General features: G+C 38.5%; 1 protein-coding gene across 1 annotated transcript in view; it reads left to right on the forward strand.

Moving 5' to 3' along the window:
• TMEM108 (transmembrane protein 108) overlaps positions 1-19747 on the forward strand; it is a 170705-nt gene that overhangs the window by 71809 nt on the left and 79149 nt on the right. Inside the window, exon 3 of the mRNA XM_074898119.1 lies at positions 12121-12202. Within this exon, the coding sequence (XP_074754220.1) occupies positions 12163-12202 (40 nt within the window). The 5' untranslated portion in view covers positions 12121-12162. The remainder of the gene's footprint in view (positions 1-12120; positions 12203-19747) is intronic.

Below are 19747 nucleotides of genomic sequence, written 5' to 3' on the forward strand. Positions count from 1 at the left end.
TACACTTGAGCGTAATCTTACTTGACAGCATGACGTGTTTTCAGATGCTGCTTTTTGAGATTTCCCATATTCTTTCATATGGATTTCCTTCTGGCTTACTTGCGTCTCTATATATGCCAGCATTTGAACCTTCTGAAGGAGGGAAGATGAACTGTTTAGCCAATAGCAGTCTAGCTGGCTGTACAAAGCGAAAGAGAAGAAAATAAGACACAGAGTGATCAGTGTGCTAAATCCTCTCTAAAGCTAGAGACCTGTCATGTAGAGCTAAATCTCACGCAGTGCCAGGTTAGCAGTGAATGTGCCCCTATCGCTCCTTCTCTTGCCTTCAGTCCCTCTCTCCAAAGCCTGAAGTTATTGACATCACGTTGACACAGAGCAGGGCATTATTATTCACAGTTGCATAAAAAGTGAATTTACATTGAGTAAAACCAATAAGCTGCACTGCTCTGACATTTAATTTTCTTTGAGACTCTTCCTATTGAATCAGGCAGGACTACATACATTTTCAAATGAAATGCAGTGTTTGCACTACAATAACCTTGCATGGGCAAGAATGAATAATTTGGAAATTATCAAGAGCCTATTTCCTGCCACCTCCTTCCAAACCTAAATGTTTATGGGGCTATATTTCTGTTTGATACCATGTAAAATTCTCATTTTATTCCCAACCACTGTGTCAAAATGATGTGCAAAATATTCTTCTGTAAAACGGGACTGCTAGTTATGACTGGTTGGTAGTCCCCTGTTGTTTCTGAGGCCACTTCTTCCTTTGACATCAAACCCTGGGGCTGAAAGTTGAGGATAAATAAATGACGTCCCTTGAACTAGACACAGTTATAATAAACTCTCAGATGAAATGTCGTCTAAGCGAGTGTACTCTTCTACTTTCCCATGTATGTTGATCAGCCCTCCAAAGCCGAGCAGTCATATTTCAGAGCTCACTTTATCTCCCTTCTCTTTTTACCATATTGAATGTCTAATTATAAGAGAGGTAGTTATTGTCTCTGCTAAAAAGAGGTTTAACTACGGAGATGTAGGTCAAGACATCATCTTTATGGGGCATATGACTGTGGACGTGCATTTACATGTGACTGTGTACATCTATCCATCCAAATCTGCCAAAGATATCTCTATTCTTAGAGCATAAGTTTATATAATTTCATAGAAAAAGCTACTTCAGACAGACTTAGTCTTTGAAGTGATAGACTTTATTTCAAGACAAATGTGTGCTCTACAGTAACTGTACAAAGGAAACTAGCAAACAGTTAGTTGGGATTACCTCAGAACTAGCACCCTGTTGTGGGAGCAAGAGGATCTAGCAAGGCACACGAGGAGGACTTAAAAAACCCCAACATTTCATGTTTGTTTACTGTACTGATATTTTTACTAAAATATCATTATCGACTGTGTTGGTTTTGATAGGAATTTATGTTCAAAAACCCAACCATATGGGTAACGATTAAATATATTAATGCACCATTGAGACTGAATGGTTAAGAATTCAAAAGGTGGTTATGCTTTCCTACCGTGCTTTTTTCAACTATAATAAAATGTTTCTTTCAATCTTAGGTACTTGTGTATGTCTATTATAACCTGTCATTGTGAAATTAGATCCTTATGCTATACTTACACATTATGATTAGAGCTGGTTCAAAACATTCCATCCAAAACTGACATGGAAATATTCTTAAACATATATTTTGATGGAAAGTTTAATATGATTTTCTTTTCACTGAAATGTAAGAGGCAAAATGCCATATATGTTTGTTAATTGTTTCCTTTTTTCTTTTTTTTCTTTTGTCACTGGGAGAGGCATGCTAGTATAGGTAGGGAAATAAGGAAAGATAAGCAGAAAATGGCCATCATCTGCTATATACATACAAAACCAAACATGTGCAATTCAAAACTGCAGTGATGAATGCATTGCTTTTTTTTTTTTTTGGCAGCTGAGGTGTTTCTATTCTCCTTACTTACATGATCTCATTTGATACAACAGGGTGGACCACAACCAAAATACACTGGTGGGGCACTGTAACCTGATTCAATGCTCCTGTTCCTCACCCATCTTCAGTTTTCAAAAAGGCTGGTTTTGTGGACTGTATTCAGCATCTGATGGAGTCAGAAAAGCATTATGTTGATGTCCTTCACTGGCGATTATTTCCTCTTTGCTTTATAGATGTATACTAGCCAGGGAGTTGGGAGACAAAGCAGAATATATGCACCGGGTCTTCTGTACTTATCTTACATCAGGTCAGTTGAAATTCCCCTAGAGATAGGCCAAAACTTAATTAGTCTATCTTGACCTTTTTCTTCTTGTATATCTTTACAGTCTCTTGAGGCAAGTTAGTGAAAGGGACCCTCTTTACGGTTAAAGTTTTCAAAGCTAAAACCCAGTTTGTGAGATTTTTGTCAAAACAATTAAAAGCACTTTCCTTTCTTAGCTCACATCTTTAGTTCACTGTAAATCAGATAATGGTGATGCACAATGTTGTGGTGGTTTATTAAGGGTTATTTGTTTAGCTGGATAATTGTGGCCTTTACTAAAGGGAAGATGATCTTGCAGTTAAAATGTTATATTGAGATGTTTCTACCTCTACTAAGGATTTTCTTTAAAGTCATCTAGGGCCAGTGTAACTGTTTTCAGTGCTACAGTACAGGTGTTTGACAGCAAAGTACTTGTTTGCATTTTTGTATACTCAAGCATCTTTATAAAACTGGTATTTTGGCCTAAATTTCAGACATGCAGAGCATGCCTGCTCTGCTTTGTTTACAGGTGATGCTTTCCATTCTTGAAAATTTGACCCAATCAACCAACCTTAGGAATACAGTACCATATTGTAAGATAGGGAAAATAGTACCTTCTCTTTTGCACCCCTTTTTCTTCTCTACTTGAAGTATTTACATTTAATCAAGCCAAATATTGTGAAAAGCCTATTTTCAGCTGCTTCACAAAGGTGCACCCTTTTCAGTGTTTATTACAGTGCAGGCAGAGCTATTTGCTTGCCTGTTATTTACATTAAGTCTAACTTACTGTATATCCTACACAACGGGAACAAGGGAACAGTTTAACACAGCTGCAGAGAAGTTAACCCCATAAACCTTAGAGATCCCTGTAGCTGGAGAAAGCACTGGGTGGGATTCTTTTGTACAGATGTTGGGATCCTCATTTTCAGTGGTACGAGCTGAAGTGAATGGTGGACCTGCAGCCCTCTGAAACTCAATGGAGAGTAACAGCCCCATGTAAGGGATCGGTCTCCTCCTTCCAACAGAGGCATTTTAAGCAGGTCACAGGCATCAGGCTTCAGAGGAGCCAATCTACCTGCTCTCTACAGAGGGAGTTTAGGTGAGTAAATCAAGTGTCAGCATCCACGTTGTGGACACCCTGAGGCAGGTGAGATGCTGTGGGAGATTCTCGTGGGAAAACATGCCATCATAAGAGTGATGTGGAAACAGAGCTTGTTTCTACATCCATTCCCTGCTGTGACTGACAAGAAAGAACAAGCTATATTTTCTTCGTTTTCCCAGAAGTTATAGAGATATCTTAACTAGTGTAGTTTTGTGTGCCAAGAAATCTTTTAGCAGGAGAGCTTCCAATGGTTATAAAGTTTTCCTGTCAAAGAGCAGACAATTTACACTGACTGCTGCATGCTTCCTGGGCATAGTGCACCATGTGACATTTTCATCATGGACTTGATAGGATATTAAAATATTTTCTTTGGTTTGGCTCCATAAGACCCATGAAGAAAATTTTTAAAAATTACACAACTTAGTCTTAAATCTATGATTTATTTTTTTTTAAAAAAAGTCTTTTCAAGAAGACAGTAAAAGGTTCTTTTCACTAAAGACTATTTCTGTATAATTTTCTTGACCCAGTTGTTTCACTTTTTTTAATGTTGCAATGTGAAAGATGATCCTTCCCCAAACTCAGAGAAGTTGGACTCTTTTTCTTCACTTAGTGAAAATAGCATGTTTAAAGCTGTGCAATAAAATTTCATCATCAAAGTTTCAAATGGGCATTAGTAACTGAAAAGAGAGAACTATAATGGAAATATTTATGTAGCTAGAACTTAATATATTATTATTAGTTTTCCAGTTGAAGTAAATTTACAAAGCACATATTTGCATATGTGAGATGTGCTGAGAGAGGATTGGAAGGCTCAGGTGTGTGTTTTATGTCTCGTATTGCTGTTAGATAATAGAGATTTTAATGTTGTTCAAGTGGCAGAAGTCACTTTCTCCACCTGGAAAATGGCACCCTGGTAATGTGACTAGAAAAAAAAAAATGCCCTTTTAAGAAACAGAAGACCAATGGGCACCCAGAAGACTTTCTGTGGCAGTAGATTTGTTGTAAAGTAACAGTAACTAATGGCACTCTGTGGTGCCTTAAAACGGCTAGATGATCTCCAAGGTCCTTTCCAACCTAGATGATTCTGTGTTTCAGTGACTAGTGTCACAATCCAGTGTTAGGTTGTTGCAAAAAATAGACACTGGTCTGTGGGACTGTCTTTCAGCTTTGATGTATAATAACTTGATAACAGTAACCAGCTGGTTAATTTGTTTGGAACAAATTGGCAAAAGTGGAAAAGTGTTTTTATATGTGGTTTAACTGCAACAAAATAATATCTAACTAGTAAGCAGTGTAGCTTAAATAATGGTGTAGGAGAAAAATTGAGCAAAGGAACTTCTGATACATAAATGCTACTTAATCCAAATTCATACAGGTTTTAAAATGCACACAAAAGTCTTCTCCTCTCCGCCTCTAATGTGTATTAAAAACCAAATTCTAATTATCCCTACAGCTGCTAAGTCAGCTTGATCCTTATGACGTTAGCTTCTCAGAGCTCCACAGCGATGAATGATGAAAAGGAGAGGCTGCTTCTTACCTTCTTCTTCTACAGCTGAGAGACAGACAGACACACGGTCATGTCTGTGTACCTGTGGGATCAAGAAGCAACCAGAACAATTGATGTTCAGACTTCTCTCCCACTGGAGCTGCCTTCAAAAGTGTTTGGTAATGGTAAATAATTAGGAACAAAATCAAGAAATAAAGTCCCTTGCACTATCAATGGAGTGTGAAGGGCATTCCATAGCCTAGTGCTTTATAGTTATTCCAGTCTTCATCTTTGGGACTTCTCAGTTATAATCAGCCAAGACAGTAACTCTGTCTGTCACAGCTTTTCCAAAAAGGTCATTGGGCTCAAGCTTGCTGGAGGGCAAGCATACATCAAAGCAAAGAAGTCTCACATGAAATGACCTTTTACTTACACCCTTGTATTTTTCCTGTCATTTTCCATACCCTTTCAACACTTGCCTTTGGCTGTTTCAGTGATTGTTCATAAGATTACCACAGATGCCAAGGCATTAGACAGCCAAAAGCAACAGCAATGTTCCTGGCCTTTACAGACTAAGTTCTTCCACAGGCCGTGGCCACCTGGACATGAGGTTCTTCATGCCCACCTGTTCTTATGACAGTGAACCCCAAGAGTGTAGGCCTTTCTTCCCTCTCCCTTTCATCGACATGCCCTAGGTTTGACATGTGAATAAAAGAAGGTGGTGGAGAATCATTTAGGTGGGAATGTCCTCCACTCACCGTGCTAATGACAGTAGCCTTTAAGTGATCATCTAGCCTAGGACTGTTCATGGAGACACTGTCACAGTTGGGAGGAGGCCTGTGGGAACACAGTCCTTTGAACTGTTATGTTAGCAGAGATGTGGGGATTGGGATTTCAAAAGCTAACGATGAAGTAGGGAAACTGGGGAAGAGGGAGCAATTACTGAAAGGTTTTCCTTGCGTGTTGACACTGCTTTCTCTGTGTGTTTTTCTTGATTTGTGTTTATCTCTGTAGTAATGGGAAGGTATGGATTCAAACACTGATATAAGAATAACCACAGCCAGGCTCAGGTCCAGTGGGGATTGTAGATGCTCTCTCTGCATCTGAATACAGAGAGAAGAGAGGCTTTGGGGGGGTTGTTTTTTATCTGGATGGTTTGAGATTCTCTGCTTCTAAGTTCATGTTATATGGGATGCACGTCTTGTCTATGCAGAAAAGCATGGTAGTATCCAGCTTCTACCCGACTATTCCTTATGCACATATGACAGATCCACACAATGCCAGCAAGACTGGTTCTGATCAGCTGTGATACCCTGAGGGTAGGGTACACCCTACTCTTTGGGGACTTCAGGGAAGTGAGAGGTATACACTTTTGAGGATAATTATGGAAGTAGATGTGAATTGCTCTTTCTTAGATCTACAGAGGAATCCATTCCAAAGAGTGCTAAAAGATTTAAGTGTAAAGGGGACATAAAAATAAAAAATGCTGCACTCAGGATGTTATGAAGAGAGATGGTAATGATGGTTTGCGTATTCCAAGCAGTGGGAAATAAATTACAGCAGACAATGTGGCACATGTTGAACAAGAACACAGAATTCTTGCTTGGAGGAATCTTATTGCTGCAGGTTAATCATCTTTTTATTAGCATGCCCTGAAGCTTTTTGGGATATAAATTTGCAAAATAACAGCTGAGTTGTGGAAGTATGGCACTGAATTAAGAAACATATCACACAAACTTGAAAACACGAAGCTGCGCTTGAGCCCTGTGTACTCAAGAAGAGTACACCTGCTTCCTTTTGAGGCACACTTGAATACCCTCTAAGTGACTACCCTGTGGGAGGCAGTGGGTGAAGATCTTAGCGGTGGAGTTTACGCTTGGTGAGTAACTCCTGGGGGAGTCACAGCTCTCGAGTTTTAAGTGAGGAGCCTCTGCTGTTGCTATCTTGTAAGGCACCTGTTGAACATCACAGGACAGTACAATACTAAAAGGATCAAGGCTGTGTTTTCTTGACTGAGGATTCAACAATGATGGGAGATGGAAGAACTTGTAGGTGTGTCTTCTTTTTCTCTTTTATTTTCTGCAGAACCAGGAATAATATTGTTGAAAACTGTCAGTGATTTAGCTTTTTATTCTTTCCAGAATGATCCATAGAGGAGAGAAGACAGTCAGAAATGACATAATAAAGTTTGCATGCTTCGTGGGATGGAAGTGGCATGTCTTTTGCCTGTCTCCTTTTTCCATTACCATTTTTTCAGCTTCTTTATTTCAGGCTCCTGGTTTCTGTTTGACAGACTCACAAAGAAAAAGGGTTCTCCACTGATTGTTAGCTTTGCCTCAATGCTCATCTTCAGTTCTCCTCCATTTCTTCTTTAATTTAAGGCACCGATGGTATGTTTTTTCCCATCAGACATAACAAACGGCTGGGAGCTGTCAGCTCTTTTGGACTCTCTTGTCTTCTATTCATCATTATATCTTCATTGTCCTCTTTAATTTAGCTGTGACATTGAGGGGATCACTTAGTGTGAAAGACAATATTGCTAGCTGTCCATAGGGATTTCACACATCTATTCATCATCCTGCGTAAGATATGCAAAATGTTGTGTACTAGAAAGGGCAAGATATGTAAGTCCAGACACCAAATGCTTAGTTTATATTTTCAAACACAAGTCTCTGAGGCAAGGCATGTGACACCTTTTCTGGATACAGATTTCCACCAATTTAACTATTGAATTTCTAAATTGAAATTGATTTGAGTACAAACTTGCACTAGCTTTATTACTTTGTTTCAAAATATATCAGTAGGTACACCAATATCTATTACAGTGTAGAAAAAACCCCAAAGTCATACTTAGACCTTTATTTCCTGGTTTTCAGAGGAGAGACAGTGGGCATTCAGAGTAATTGGGAATGTGCCCATTTACTTGAGACCTAGATAGCGATCTAGGACACTGAGGTTAAGAATTATTATTTTTAAAAAATCTTAATCAAAGATCTCATATATTCATAACAGATAATTCCTTCAAGTACTCAGAATGGCTTCTCAAATATTAAACCAGAGTCTGTTTTAAAGTTGGAGAAGTGTACTCCCAAGAAAATTCAGGGAAGCGTTAAAGAATAGAGTGGGGATAAAGTGAGTACAAAACTCAGGTACTCAGATTAGATTTTGGATTATTAAAGTTAAACAGACATTTTCAAAAAAATATTATTTTTTTTTTTTCCAGGACCATTTCTGTTTCTACTCACTCTTTGTACTTTTTTCTTCTTGTAAGTGACAGTTGGTGTATTTAAAACAGGTGGCAATGCTCTGGTTTTACATTAATCTGCCCAAGGTCAGGAACTGGCTGTGTGTCTGCATTTTCCATCTGCATGTGCACATCTCTGCTAATCTATTAGTGTCTAAAAGTGTATGCTCAAATACTTAAGAAATCTTGGGTTTCTCAGCTTGTAGCTCTCTCAGCTACAAGCCACTCAATATGTAACCTTTCTTGATTGTAATAAATAAATGTATTTATCACAGAAGACCTCCAAAAGATTTTCATAAGATAAAGGTTACAAAAACCAGGTACTTCCAGGAAAATAACTTTTGGATTAGGTGTGCCTGTATGACCATGAGGTAGTACTGTGATGTCTGGACATGGGTCAATACTCAGAAAGGAGGTTTCCTCTGCAGCTTTTCAAATGCCTGACCATGAAACTTTGCTTTTTCAGAGATAAAGAAGATTTTCCATGATTGAACTGTGATTGGAAGCTGCTGAAATTAGTATTAGTGTTGAAACTGTGGCAACTTCAGAAGCTGCTATATACAATAGGTCATCATAGGCCATCTCTCAGAAATGTCATGGTAGTAAGTGATTGGGTGGTAAAATGGCAGATGAAATTCAGTGCTGGTAATTGCAAAGTCACATACACAGGCAAAAATCAGTCCTAGCTCTACATACCTGAGGATGGACTCCAGATGTATTATTGCCACTCAGGGATTTGTACCAGGCAGCTATAAAACAGTGGAGTAAATCTCAGCAGCAGTCACAAAGGAAAAGAGAACCATAACAGAATTAGGACCGGAGTAGAGAAGAAACAGGACACATCACTATTCAATATGAAAATCGAGTACACACTCAAGTTTTAGTGGCTGTATGCAGTTTCGTTCCCTGCTTCTCAGATCTGAACTAGAAGGGATATGTACAGCTTAAGGCATGATGGTTACCCAGACACAGGGTATATTTTCTGTATGACAGAAACAAGATGATGCGAATTCCTCAGCTTGAAGAAGATATTCTAAATTATCTAATGAAAGACAGAAATTGTCTATGACATGGAGGAGATAAGTAAGGAATAATTATTGTCAAGTTAAAAAACATGGCAGCTCAGACACTGTATTCAGCTGGAAATAAAGCAGCCTATGCCAGGGTGTAAGGATTACTTTACACTTATGTTGTTACCCATGTTGTTTCCCTACAGTCCTGCTAGCAGCTAATGTTAAAGACAGGGTAATGGGGTCACTGGAGCTTTCCCCTGGGTAAGTGCAGCAGTGGTTCTGTTCTTATGTCAGGTCTTGATTCAGGCACTTAATGGGCTGGTTCATCTGCCTGAACTTTGTGCAATGTTGATAGTCTCAGGGACAAGTAGTCTCTGTCTTTGGAAATCCATCATTTGTTGATTTGGCTTCCAAAGGTATACAAATAAATCTCATAAAATGTCTCTCGCCTTCCAATATCTGTAAAATAAATACTTGGTTTCCTGTACACAAGAAGTAAGGTATTAAAAATTATAGAAGTTTAATTGCAATATTTTCCACCCATGTTTAAATTTAAATCACTTGGGCTAGATGATCATTGTAGGTGCCTTCCAACTGGAATGTTCTATTCTAATTAATCCTATGTCACACCGAGGACTTTGAAGAAATTGAGAGGTTGTAAACTCATGGCAAAACTCAGTTTATGCATCTTCACTGAGTTCTCTATGTATAATTATATGGCCATGTGGTCAAAAAGATAACTCTTCTAACTGAAGGCAATGGAAGAACATAGTGAAAGTTTTCCAGTGCTAATCTTTGTTTCTTTCCCCATATGCACACTAGTTCCTGTTTCTTAGCACAGGTGAAATTACCATAAGAGTCCTGTCTAAATAAATATACACACAAAGGCATACTGGTTTTTTATAATCACAATACCAGAATTTGTAAGCAAATACCTTTATACATTATGGGTATCATTAGCATGGAGATGGAAGAGAAATATGAAGAAATTGTGGTTCACAGCCAAAAACTGTATCACAGTTGTATGAGCTGTAGCATAGTCAAGGTATACAAAGTAAATAATGTGGATTTAGGGTTGCAATTTAGGATTCTCCCTTTTTTCCACTATATTTTTATAACTTCAGGATGGGTCAGTGCTTGTAAATCCTGTTTTGACACAAAATTACAAGCGGAGTCCTTGGACCTATGGAATCTACATTGTCAGTGGCTTATCTGATTCTTGTCCTTTCCTGCATGTATTTTTATTAATATCTTAATGGATGCTAAACATAGTTTTTTGTATATGCATCTTTGAAAAGTGATGTCATTTATGATGTCTATTTATGCATAAAGACTGAGGTGTTTTTTACTATGTCTGCTTTGCTGTTTTGTAAACCTTAAGGAGAAAGGGGTGAACAGGAGTCCCTCAGCAAGTTCTCATTATCAAACAACAGTATGAGTCTAATTCTGACTTTTATCAAAAAATAATAAATTGATTCACAGATGATTGCTTTCATTTAGGAGAAAACACCTTGCAAATACTGACATTTCTTCAAGTTACTCAGATGTTTTTAAAGTCCAGTTTTAAATGGAAAGCATGGGAGAATCCAAAACCATGGTGTTTGTGTACATAAATTTCCATATCTAATAACAAACCCCAAAGATCTTTTGTTACAGAACACAGGCAAGAAAAGTCACGAGCTTTCTGAGGCTTCCACATAAAAGTCAAACATAGTTCTCTTTTCACAAATTCTTCAGCATTTATTCAGTTCAAAGGTGTTATTCATTGGTTTGACTTGTTTATTTTATGTCTTCAAGTTTGCATTTTAAATAAGCTCTGAAATATTTGTATGGGGGCATGTTATAATGACTCAGAAATGTCCCCAGGAGTTCAGAAGATGAAATTATGTTGAACTGAAAACTAGAGGATACTACATGCTATTTAATACTGACACAAGGCATTTTGGGAGGATGATCTCAGTGTCCTGTCTTTCAGAGTTGCTTATGAATCTTTAGCAAATGCTTTTTTATGGAATGAAGAGCTTAAATGCTGTGTTGTCTTTGGGTACTCAGTGAGACATTACTCACAGCACTGCTTTGGAACTACATTTGCTGATTTATGCATTTACACTTCTGATTTATGCGTTTATTTTCCTCACAATGTGAATAATTAATATCAGCATGATTTGGTTTTATTTATTTCATAATAATTTTAAAACTGAGGTGAAAAGTATCTGTGACAAGTATTTGAAAATACCGTAGGAAGACACATAAAATGTTACTAGTCTCTCGCCAGGTGGGCAAAGGCAGAGAGATGAGGTGGTCAGATAGTTTAGCCACATCCCATTCTCAGGCAGCAGTTACAAGAATTATGAAATTCCCTCCTACACCAAGATAGTTCAGTTTCAGAGAAATAGAAAGTTTCCAAAGACATGGAGAAGGTTCTCTAGTTGCAGCTCTAGCTGCAGCCCAGGTAGCTAATGGGATAGGTCAGGAGGTGACATGAGCTACAACAGCTGCCTAACATGAAGCTAAAAATTCCCAGAACAAAGCTGCCCTCTGTGCTCCCATTTCAGCAGTTTGGGATCTCCACACTGTGGAGACTGGGAAAGGAGAGTGGACCTTATCCTCACTGTACCTCTTGAGGGATGCAAAAACTTGAGACCTGGGGAGGAGACTCCATCCCTGTGTGCCTAGCACAGCTGCTTGGCAGTGTCCGCATCTCACATTTGCTCCTCCAGTGAGGACCCTTTCTCCAAACTACAAAGACTCTTGTGAGGTTGATTTTTATCGAGTCATAGGCACAATATGAAAGTAATTCTCAGTGCTGTATTTTGTATACTCTTGAGAATTTTTTTCCCTTTTTGGCCATAGCTCTACCAAGCTGTTGGAGAACATGGCTAACACAAGCAAAGTGAAGTTAGGCAATTTCCCATTGCTAATCAACACAATTTTCTTGTGAAGCTTCATCTTACATTGTAATCAACAGGTATTACAATAGAATAACATTTTGTAATAAATAATTTTCTTCTTCTCTTGATGTTTTTGACAGAATCATGAATAAACTGGCAGACCAGCAGGACCACATGATACCATGAAGAGAAGCTTACAGGTCCTCTATTGCCAACTGTTTAGTAAGTACATATTAATTATTTTATTTTGTAAGAAAGGAACAATTCAAATCTTTATAGAAGATAGTAGTATTTATGCTGAACATAGTTCAGGGAGGTACTTAACCATGTGCCTCGCTTCAGGTACCTGGAGGAACCGTATGAAATTTAAATTATTTTCTTAACTGAGACATTTGGAGATGCATTAAAAAAACGGGTTGAAGCTGATTCTGCAGGGTCTTGTACAAGAATAAAATTGATTTGCTGTGCCTTGCAACTGTGAACACCCTCAGAAAATTGAAATGTGGAAACAGGATGGTGGTTGAAAGAAATAATGCAACATTTTTGTAATTATGTTTTTTGTCTTGTTCTCAGTGGACAAAAGGTATCCATCCCACTTGGCATGTCTAGCAGTGGTCTCTCAAAAGATCTGTGAGTGAAGGAAGAGAGCTCCAGACTCACAGAGACCTAAATTCTGTGTCACTTCCTGAGATGACTAGTTTCTTTTTTGTATGTTTTGGCTTTCAGAAGAGTCCATGCAACATGAAAGTCCAGCAAAAAGACTCAGGTGACATTTAAGCTGTGTTAGGTGAGGGTTGCCTCCCCTGTTTATGGAAGCAAGTAAAACAGTATTGACACTGTTTGGGCATATTTGTAGACTGACAGTTTTCAGCATCAATGTCACAAGCCACAATTTTTCGTCAAAATTTTAGATATTAAATGAAGTAAGTATTGATAAAATAAGTGTAATCACTTGCTGTCGTATGTTTTACGAAGGAAATTGCTTATTTTCAGTAAGAATCTAAAAAAGGTTGTTTGATCTCACCAATTCAGCAGAATTTCTGACTTCAAGATATATATTTTCATAGACAATTTTGTGCAGATTTCTCTTATTCTTGTCCAAGCAAAACAGAAACCAAACAATCATGAATAACATGCATGGAATGAACAATACAAGCACTCTTACTTTTATTGGCACATGTGGGAATTAAGTCTAACAACTGTTATGGACTGTTACAGAAATCTAGTTAATATTACATCTTTGTTTTACTCATTGCCATCGGTGTATAGAGCGAGAGATTTCTTTTGCTTTTCTAGGTTGGCTAGTGTTCCTGTTCTTATTTACAGCTTCTCCTGTGACATAGGAGAAACTCAGCTGTGCCTTCCTGACAGCTGAAGGGAGACTCTGGAGGTACACCCAAGATCATTTTGCTCTTACGAGCATAAATCTAGGCCAGATGTGCCCAGGTGACCTGCCTGGCAGCACACCTTTGGCCCCCGGAGGTTGGGTGCCTGGCTGGAGTGCAGTGGGGGAAGATCTCAGCAAGGGCTGTAACCAGAAACACACTGGCAGCAGTGGGGGCTGTGGTGTTTTGCAATAGCTAGAATACTTTGTCACATTTTGACATGTTTCTGTGTGTTGAATAGTAACTTAATTCTAAAATTATCTCTGTTGCTGCAACAACATTAGGTTCATTGTAATGAAAACGTGAAACTGAATCGCATGAATACATTTCTACAAACATGGTAGGGAAAAAAAGGAAGATTTACTCTACCTCCAGCCTATCACAGTGTTGGGTCTTTCTGTAATTTTTTTTAGATATCATGCTTCCCTGCTTGGCATCATTCCCCATTGCTATCCCTGCTGTTTTAAACTATATTTTTCAGGATAAGATGTTGAAGATCTAGGCAGCAAATAGAGGAACACTGAAAATGAAGAGGGAAAGGCTGAGCAAGCTGTATATACACACACACATATATATATTCGCAACAACATTATGAACTTCACGATGTAATTCAAAAAGATGGATTCTGAAGATCCTATTTATACTGACAGATAAACGAACTGCTTTATTTCTTTGAGCACAGCAAAAATGTGTACTAAATGTAATTAACAAATGCAACAGCTATAGATAGATAAGAGATATTTTGGGCATCTGGAATGAGATTTTTCACTGGCTCTTTGGTTGGCTGGTTTGTAAGAAGCCTATGACAAGATCCACCAAGTTACTTAATTCCTATTAAATCAGTTTTCTTTTAGATGCCCAGTAGGCATGCTATCTAAGCTCACTTTTCCCCCAGTTATACCACAATGCTAAAGACAATCCCCACAGTGTGCATTCTGCAGCCAAGGAAGAGGAAATTACTTTAATGTGTTTCCTGTAACTGTTCTTTATGCTGTAAGAAGGGCCTGCAGCATGGTCTTACTTGTTTCATTTGCACAAAAGAGGGAAAATTGCTGCTACCATATGAGAGTAGAAAAAACAACCTTCAAAGAAAGTGTCGAAAGAGAATGTTCTACTTTGGGCTGATTCACCAACGTCCTACGCCTGCCTGCCTTTCTCATCTGCAACTGCAACAAGTGGGTCCGTGGTGCTGCCTCTGTGATGTGGCAGCATTTTCAGCTTGTCTGCTGTGTTATGAGTGATTAATTGAGGCTCAGGGCTATAGAGAGAAGTCCACTATGTATGTACTCTTGTGAGTCAAAAATAGGTTGGCTAGAATGAAGTGTTGGTGATTTTTGTAGAAACAACAATGAGAGAAACAGTGGAGAGGCAAAACTCTGCTTGTATGAGTGTGTGACTAAGAAATGTAGGAAGAAGCAGTTTCATCCCCAAACTGGTGCATTACTATGAGGCTTGTCACATCTTGGTTGAGTCCCAGTGCCACGGGCCAGTAGTAGCTACACACTTCTGTATTCATTTCCAGCTCTGTTCATTTATGCTGTGTTCAGCTGTGTCTGTGCAGTACATGAGACACAGGGACCCTCGTACTCATAAGAAGTGCTTGGCTTTGGGGCTGGAAGAAAAAGCTTATGTAGATATTTGTTAGATTTACAGAATGGTTGGATTTGTTAGCTGGTTTTTTATGCTAGGCCCATATCTAAATAAGATAGTAAAGTAGCACACATCTTTTATTTTGCTAATTTTAGATGAGTTATGTAATCAGTTTATTGCCATTCATATTCTTCTGCTGTGCTTTCCAAAAAGAGCATATTCCACCCGTTTATGCAGATCAAGAATAGTATGTGAAAATGACACTAGCATCAGCTGTTCTTTTGAATGTGGTTGTAGCTGGCTTGCATCTGATCTCAGTTGTCAAGAGGTAGACTTTGTAAAAATTGCAGTGCTACATTGGGCCCAGGACAGGGGCTTTGGGCAATGCTACTTTAGTCATTCATAATTTATGAATAAGTAATTAAACATGTGATTTAACTGTAAAGAAGCAGTACTTCCAAAATGTATCTTCAAAGATTCTATTTAATCCAAAATCTGTAAGACATTAAAAAAACCCCCCAAACATAAAAAGATTAAAACACAGAATTTGGAAGAGGTTTCTTAGTGAGAGTTCTTTGAAGTCACTAGCTAGATTGAGTTGATGAGGACCAATTAAAGCAAAACATGTGTCCACAATTTGCTGCCATTTGTTCTAGGCACATCTTTATGGATGAAGTTTGTTGCCTCTGTAATGATGAAGATGCAAATGCCTTTCCCATGAGGCTGAGCGTTCACCATTTTTTATAAAGACCTAATGTGATGATTTAAGCCCTACAGCATGAGCCACAATATGTCTGCATTTTCTGTAATAAAACATGCACATTACAATCTACCATGCATGCACTGTTCACTAAAGGCTTCCAAGTTGCATATAAACTAGAGAAAAATGCAGAGAAATGTAACTGGTGAAGCCCTTGGCACATGAGCTGTATACAAGACTTTCCTCTTCAGACATTTATTTTTCTGAAAAATTGAAGGACTTTTATTTTCTGTTTACTTACAGAACCAGTGTCTGTATGAGGACCTTTCACCATAGCATCTGGAAATAAACGCCAGTCTGAGTGTCTTCGTGCCATTATCACTTAGTGCGTTCCCAAGCATCAGTCTTTCATCTCCGAGGCCTGGCACAATGCCCAGTAATATCAATAGAAAGAGTCTCCTATGTACAGACTTGTACCACTCTCTGAGCAAAAATGGAAGTGAGTGTCTGTGCCTTATAACACAGACTGTCACAAATCTTGTATCCCCTTGCTGTGGATGCAGCTTGCCTTCCTCGGTTTTAACTGGCAGCCTGACTGCCTTTCAGTTAAGTCTCTTGTGGTGAAGTTCACCCTGTAGAAAGGGTTAGCACAAGCCAGTGCTCCATTCAAGTCTGAAGCAAGTCCAGGGGCTCATCCCTCTTTTCATAAATATTTGATAAGCAATGTGAGTTTGTCAAATTCCTGTTTTACCGAAGACCCCGTTCTCAGTGCCTTCTGAAAAGTGCTGAGCAGCATTATCTCCTAATGCTGATTGCCTCTAATAGGAACCAACATCCACTGACTCCTGTTCTACTGTTGCCAAGTACCGTCTGTGAATAATTACATGGTATTAATAAGACAGTATGCACTGATGTCTCGTTTATACAATTATATATGACTCGTTTATAGCAAGTGAGGAGGCAGGGTAACAGTACGAAAAAGACTACTACCAGAGGCAGGGGAGCTACCTGTCCTCTGCCCATAGTAGTAGATAAGACATAAAGAAATGGATTTATAGAGCAGTAGCTTGATGTTAGACATCAGACAAAAATGCTTTAGTAGGTTAAGACATTGAAATGCTAGAACAGGCTAGTCAGGAGGATTTTAGGCTTCCAGTGAAGTGCCAAATGGAAAAAAAACATCTCTCAGGGGAGACAGAGGTCATCTAGATGATGTCAAAAGCTCTCATCAAACCCTCTGATCCTGTGACCACTAGGTACTGTGTCCTTAGCACAAATGAGCCTACTTGCTTCAAGAGAGGGCTCTCAGTTTGCATGAGCTATGTATAATTAATCCATGTGATAGAAACAGAGCTGACGTAGGCTTAAAGGTACTGGGGATCACTTGATACAAATCAGCAGAGAGTCTCTTCCTATCATTTGCAAGGACTTGCAATGAGAAAAGAAAACAGCATTTTGTTGTGCTCTGTTAGGCTGGTAGGTGTTAGCTTGAGCAGAAAGCAGCAGGGAGTGGCTATCCAGCAACAAATTCCATCTGGTTTGCTTAAAAATTAGAAAGGTAAACAGCTTCTGGGTATGCAGTGTTTCATGTACAAAGCTTTTTAGGATACTCACCAGACTGGAGCATTTGTGTATGAGAGTCATGTGGCCAGGTAACAGACTGCCCATTGGGCAGCTCACAGCAAGCAGTCCATCAACATTTGCTTTTCCCAGAATTCAATTAAAGGTTGTTGCTTCAGTTTCTCAGCAAAAACTTTGTCTTCTTGAAAGGAGCTGCAACTTTCCATTTTGTGATTCCTTCCTGGAAAATAGACCTTTTAAAGGAGAGCTTTAAAAGCAAACTGGTGCACCTTATAAAGAAACTAAATCGAATATGCATTTTCTTATCAGATGTAGGCTCCAATGTCCTTGATGTGCCCTTTAGTGAGATTTTGGGTGCACACAGACGAGAGAGCGTGTTCCTGCTCACTCCCCAGATAAGCGCAACTCTGTGAATCAGATGACTCTTGTGATTCTAAAACTGAGATTGTTCCCATGACTAGTTTGCAATATTTATTTTAAATTTGTTGTTTCCATGAACTTTCTTCCCCTTAAAGGCATTACAGTTTGGTAGCTTTCCACAGATTGCACAAACTCATTAAAGAGTTTGAGGTACATCTATTGGGGAAGAGATGTTTTGTCTTGTTCTGCCAAGAGCAGATACAAATTTAGGACATAGCAACCCCACAAACAACTAACATACTGTGAAAACTTCTCTGCTGTTCTTGCAGATTTGATGAAACACAAAAAGATGTGGAATAAGCCTGAGGCGGTAGAATTTCAGGTCATGGTTTAAGTCCTTGACACTAAATTTGGGATAAAAAGGCAACAGTTCCATTATTATATTTGTTCTTTCTATTGGCAAGCAAGGAATTCACACCTTTGCACATATCATTTGATAGTCTTCAATTTTATGCTTATACTGGTACTATTTGCACTAGATCCCTGTAGATTTTTCATAATTACTGTGAGCATGGCTAACTTGCCAGTGTTCATGTTCATCAAGCATTCACACACCAGTTTGTGGGACATTCTGGTAATGATGTCCATGACAATTATTCTAGAAGACCGAGACATATGAGTATGGATGTTTACCAAAGCTGGAAAATACTGCAAGGATCTGGTTTTAAAATTCCTTTCTGTCTTGTTGAAAAGATAACCTGATAGGTAAAAAATGAATCCACAATATTATTTCCATGTTTTGTGAATTACTGATATTTTGGGCCTGAAGCAATCCCCATTGTATGACAATGTATCTGTCTAATCTTTTATTTTAGATTCAGTATTGTTTGCCTCAAGCCTTGAGAGAGAGGTTTTAGAGGGAGAGTAAATAGGCAGGAGTACAAATTTGACTTTTCTCTATTTTCCCTTTCAAAAGTCTATTCATCCATCTCTAATAGAAATGAAACTTCAGAAACAAATACTTAGCAGCTTGTGCAATTTCATGTGTATCTGAGACTCATTGTCAAGTGGAAGAAGAAATGTTACTGATACAGAGACAGGAGCCTAGCGACCATGAAATATTGGTCCTATTGAGTTCAGTGGCAAAACTCCCACTGACTTTAGTACAATTGGGATTTTATTCCCAGCCTTCATGTTCGCAGCTTGCTTTGATATGTTGCATTGTAAAACAAAAATATCCTGTCAAACATTTATTTCCTTTCCCAAAGCCTTTTCTTTCTGGCTGTGCCTAAGAGACATAGGAATGTTTCTGACAATATTGCAATCAAGGCCTAATCCAGCAAAGGCAGTTAAATATGTAAATAGAGCTCTTAGCACCAGGCAGACTGCTTCTACAGCAGCAACTAGCTTGAATTGTTGTGGGACTATGTTACAGTAATTTGAAATAAGAAAATTTTTATGTCATCACACACGCTGGCATCTAATGTCCATGAATTATCCAATGCCTGTGACTGTTTGCAAGAAAGACACAAAAATTGCTAGCTGTTAGATACCTGATATACATTGTTATCTGATACTCCCCCACATGTGAACTGCCATGCACAGGGATGTGTAACACCAGTGTCAGTAATACAGTGATACTTATAGCACTGTATTTAAGTGCTGGAACTTTTATATGTTCAAAATTTCTTTGACTTTTTGCAAAGCCTTTGAACTTTTCTCCCTCCACCCACCCGTTGGCACTCTACATCCCATTATTTTTGAACAAAGAGAGACCTAAATGTGGAGGTTATGGCAGCTTCAATCACTCATGTTTGTGTCCATTGTAGCTTACTGCAGGCTATGTAAATAATTTAGAAGAAATACTTATAAAACCAAGCTCATTGCAGACTGTTAAAACAGTTTGGAATAAATAAATATAAAACAAAGTGTCATCCAGCTTGGCAGCATGTGATGGGTATTATCCCTGTCCCATCTCTAAATAGAAAATATAAAGATGTCCTCTCCATTTCTACAATAAATCTCCAAAGAACTCGAGGGTATGCCCAAATTTAGGCATATTCAACTCACTGAAAGACTTCGAAACTCCACCTGCAAAAAATATTGCTGTGAAGCATCATCTAAGTTAGCCTTTGGAATAAAGCCATTGCT

Source organism: Athene noctua, chromosome 2 (genome assembly GCF_965140245.1).
Source record: "Athene noctua chromosome 2, bAthNoc1.hap1.1, whole genome shotgun sequence".
NCBI classification, from domain to species: Eukaryota; Metazoa; Chordata; class Aves; order Strigiformes; family Strigidae; genus Athene; species Athene noctua.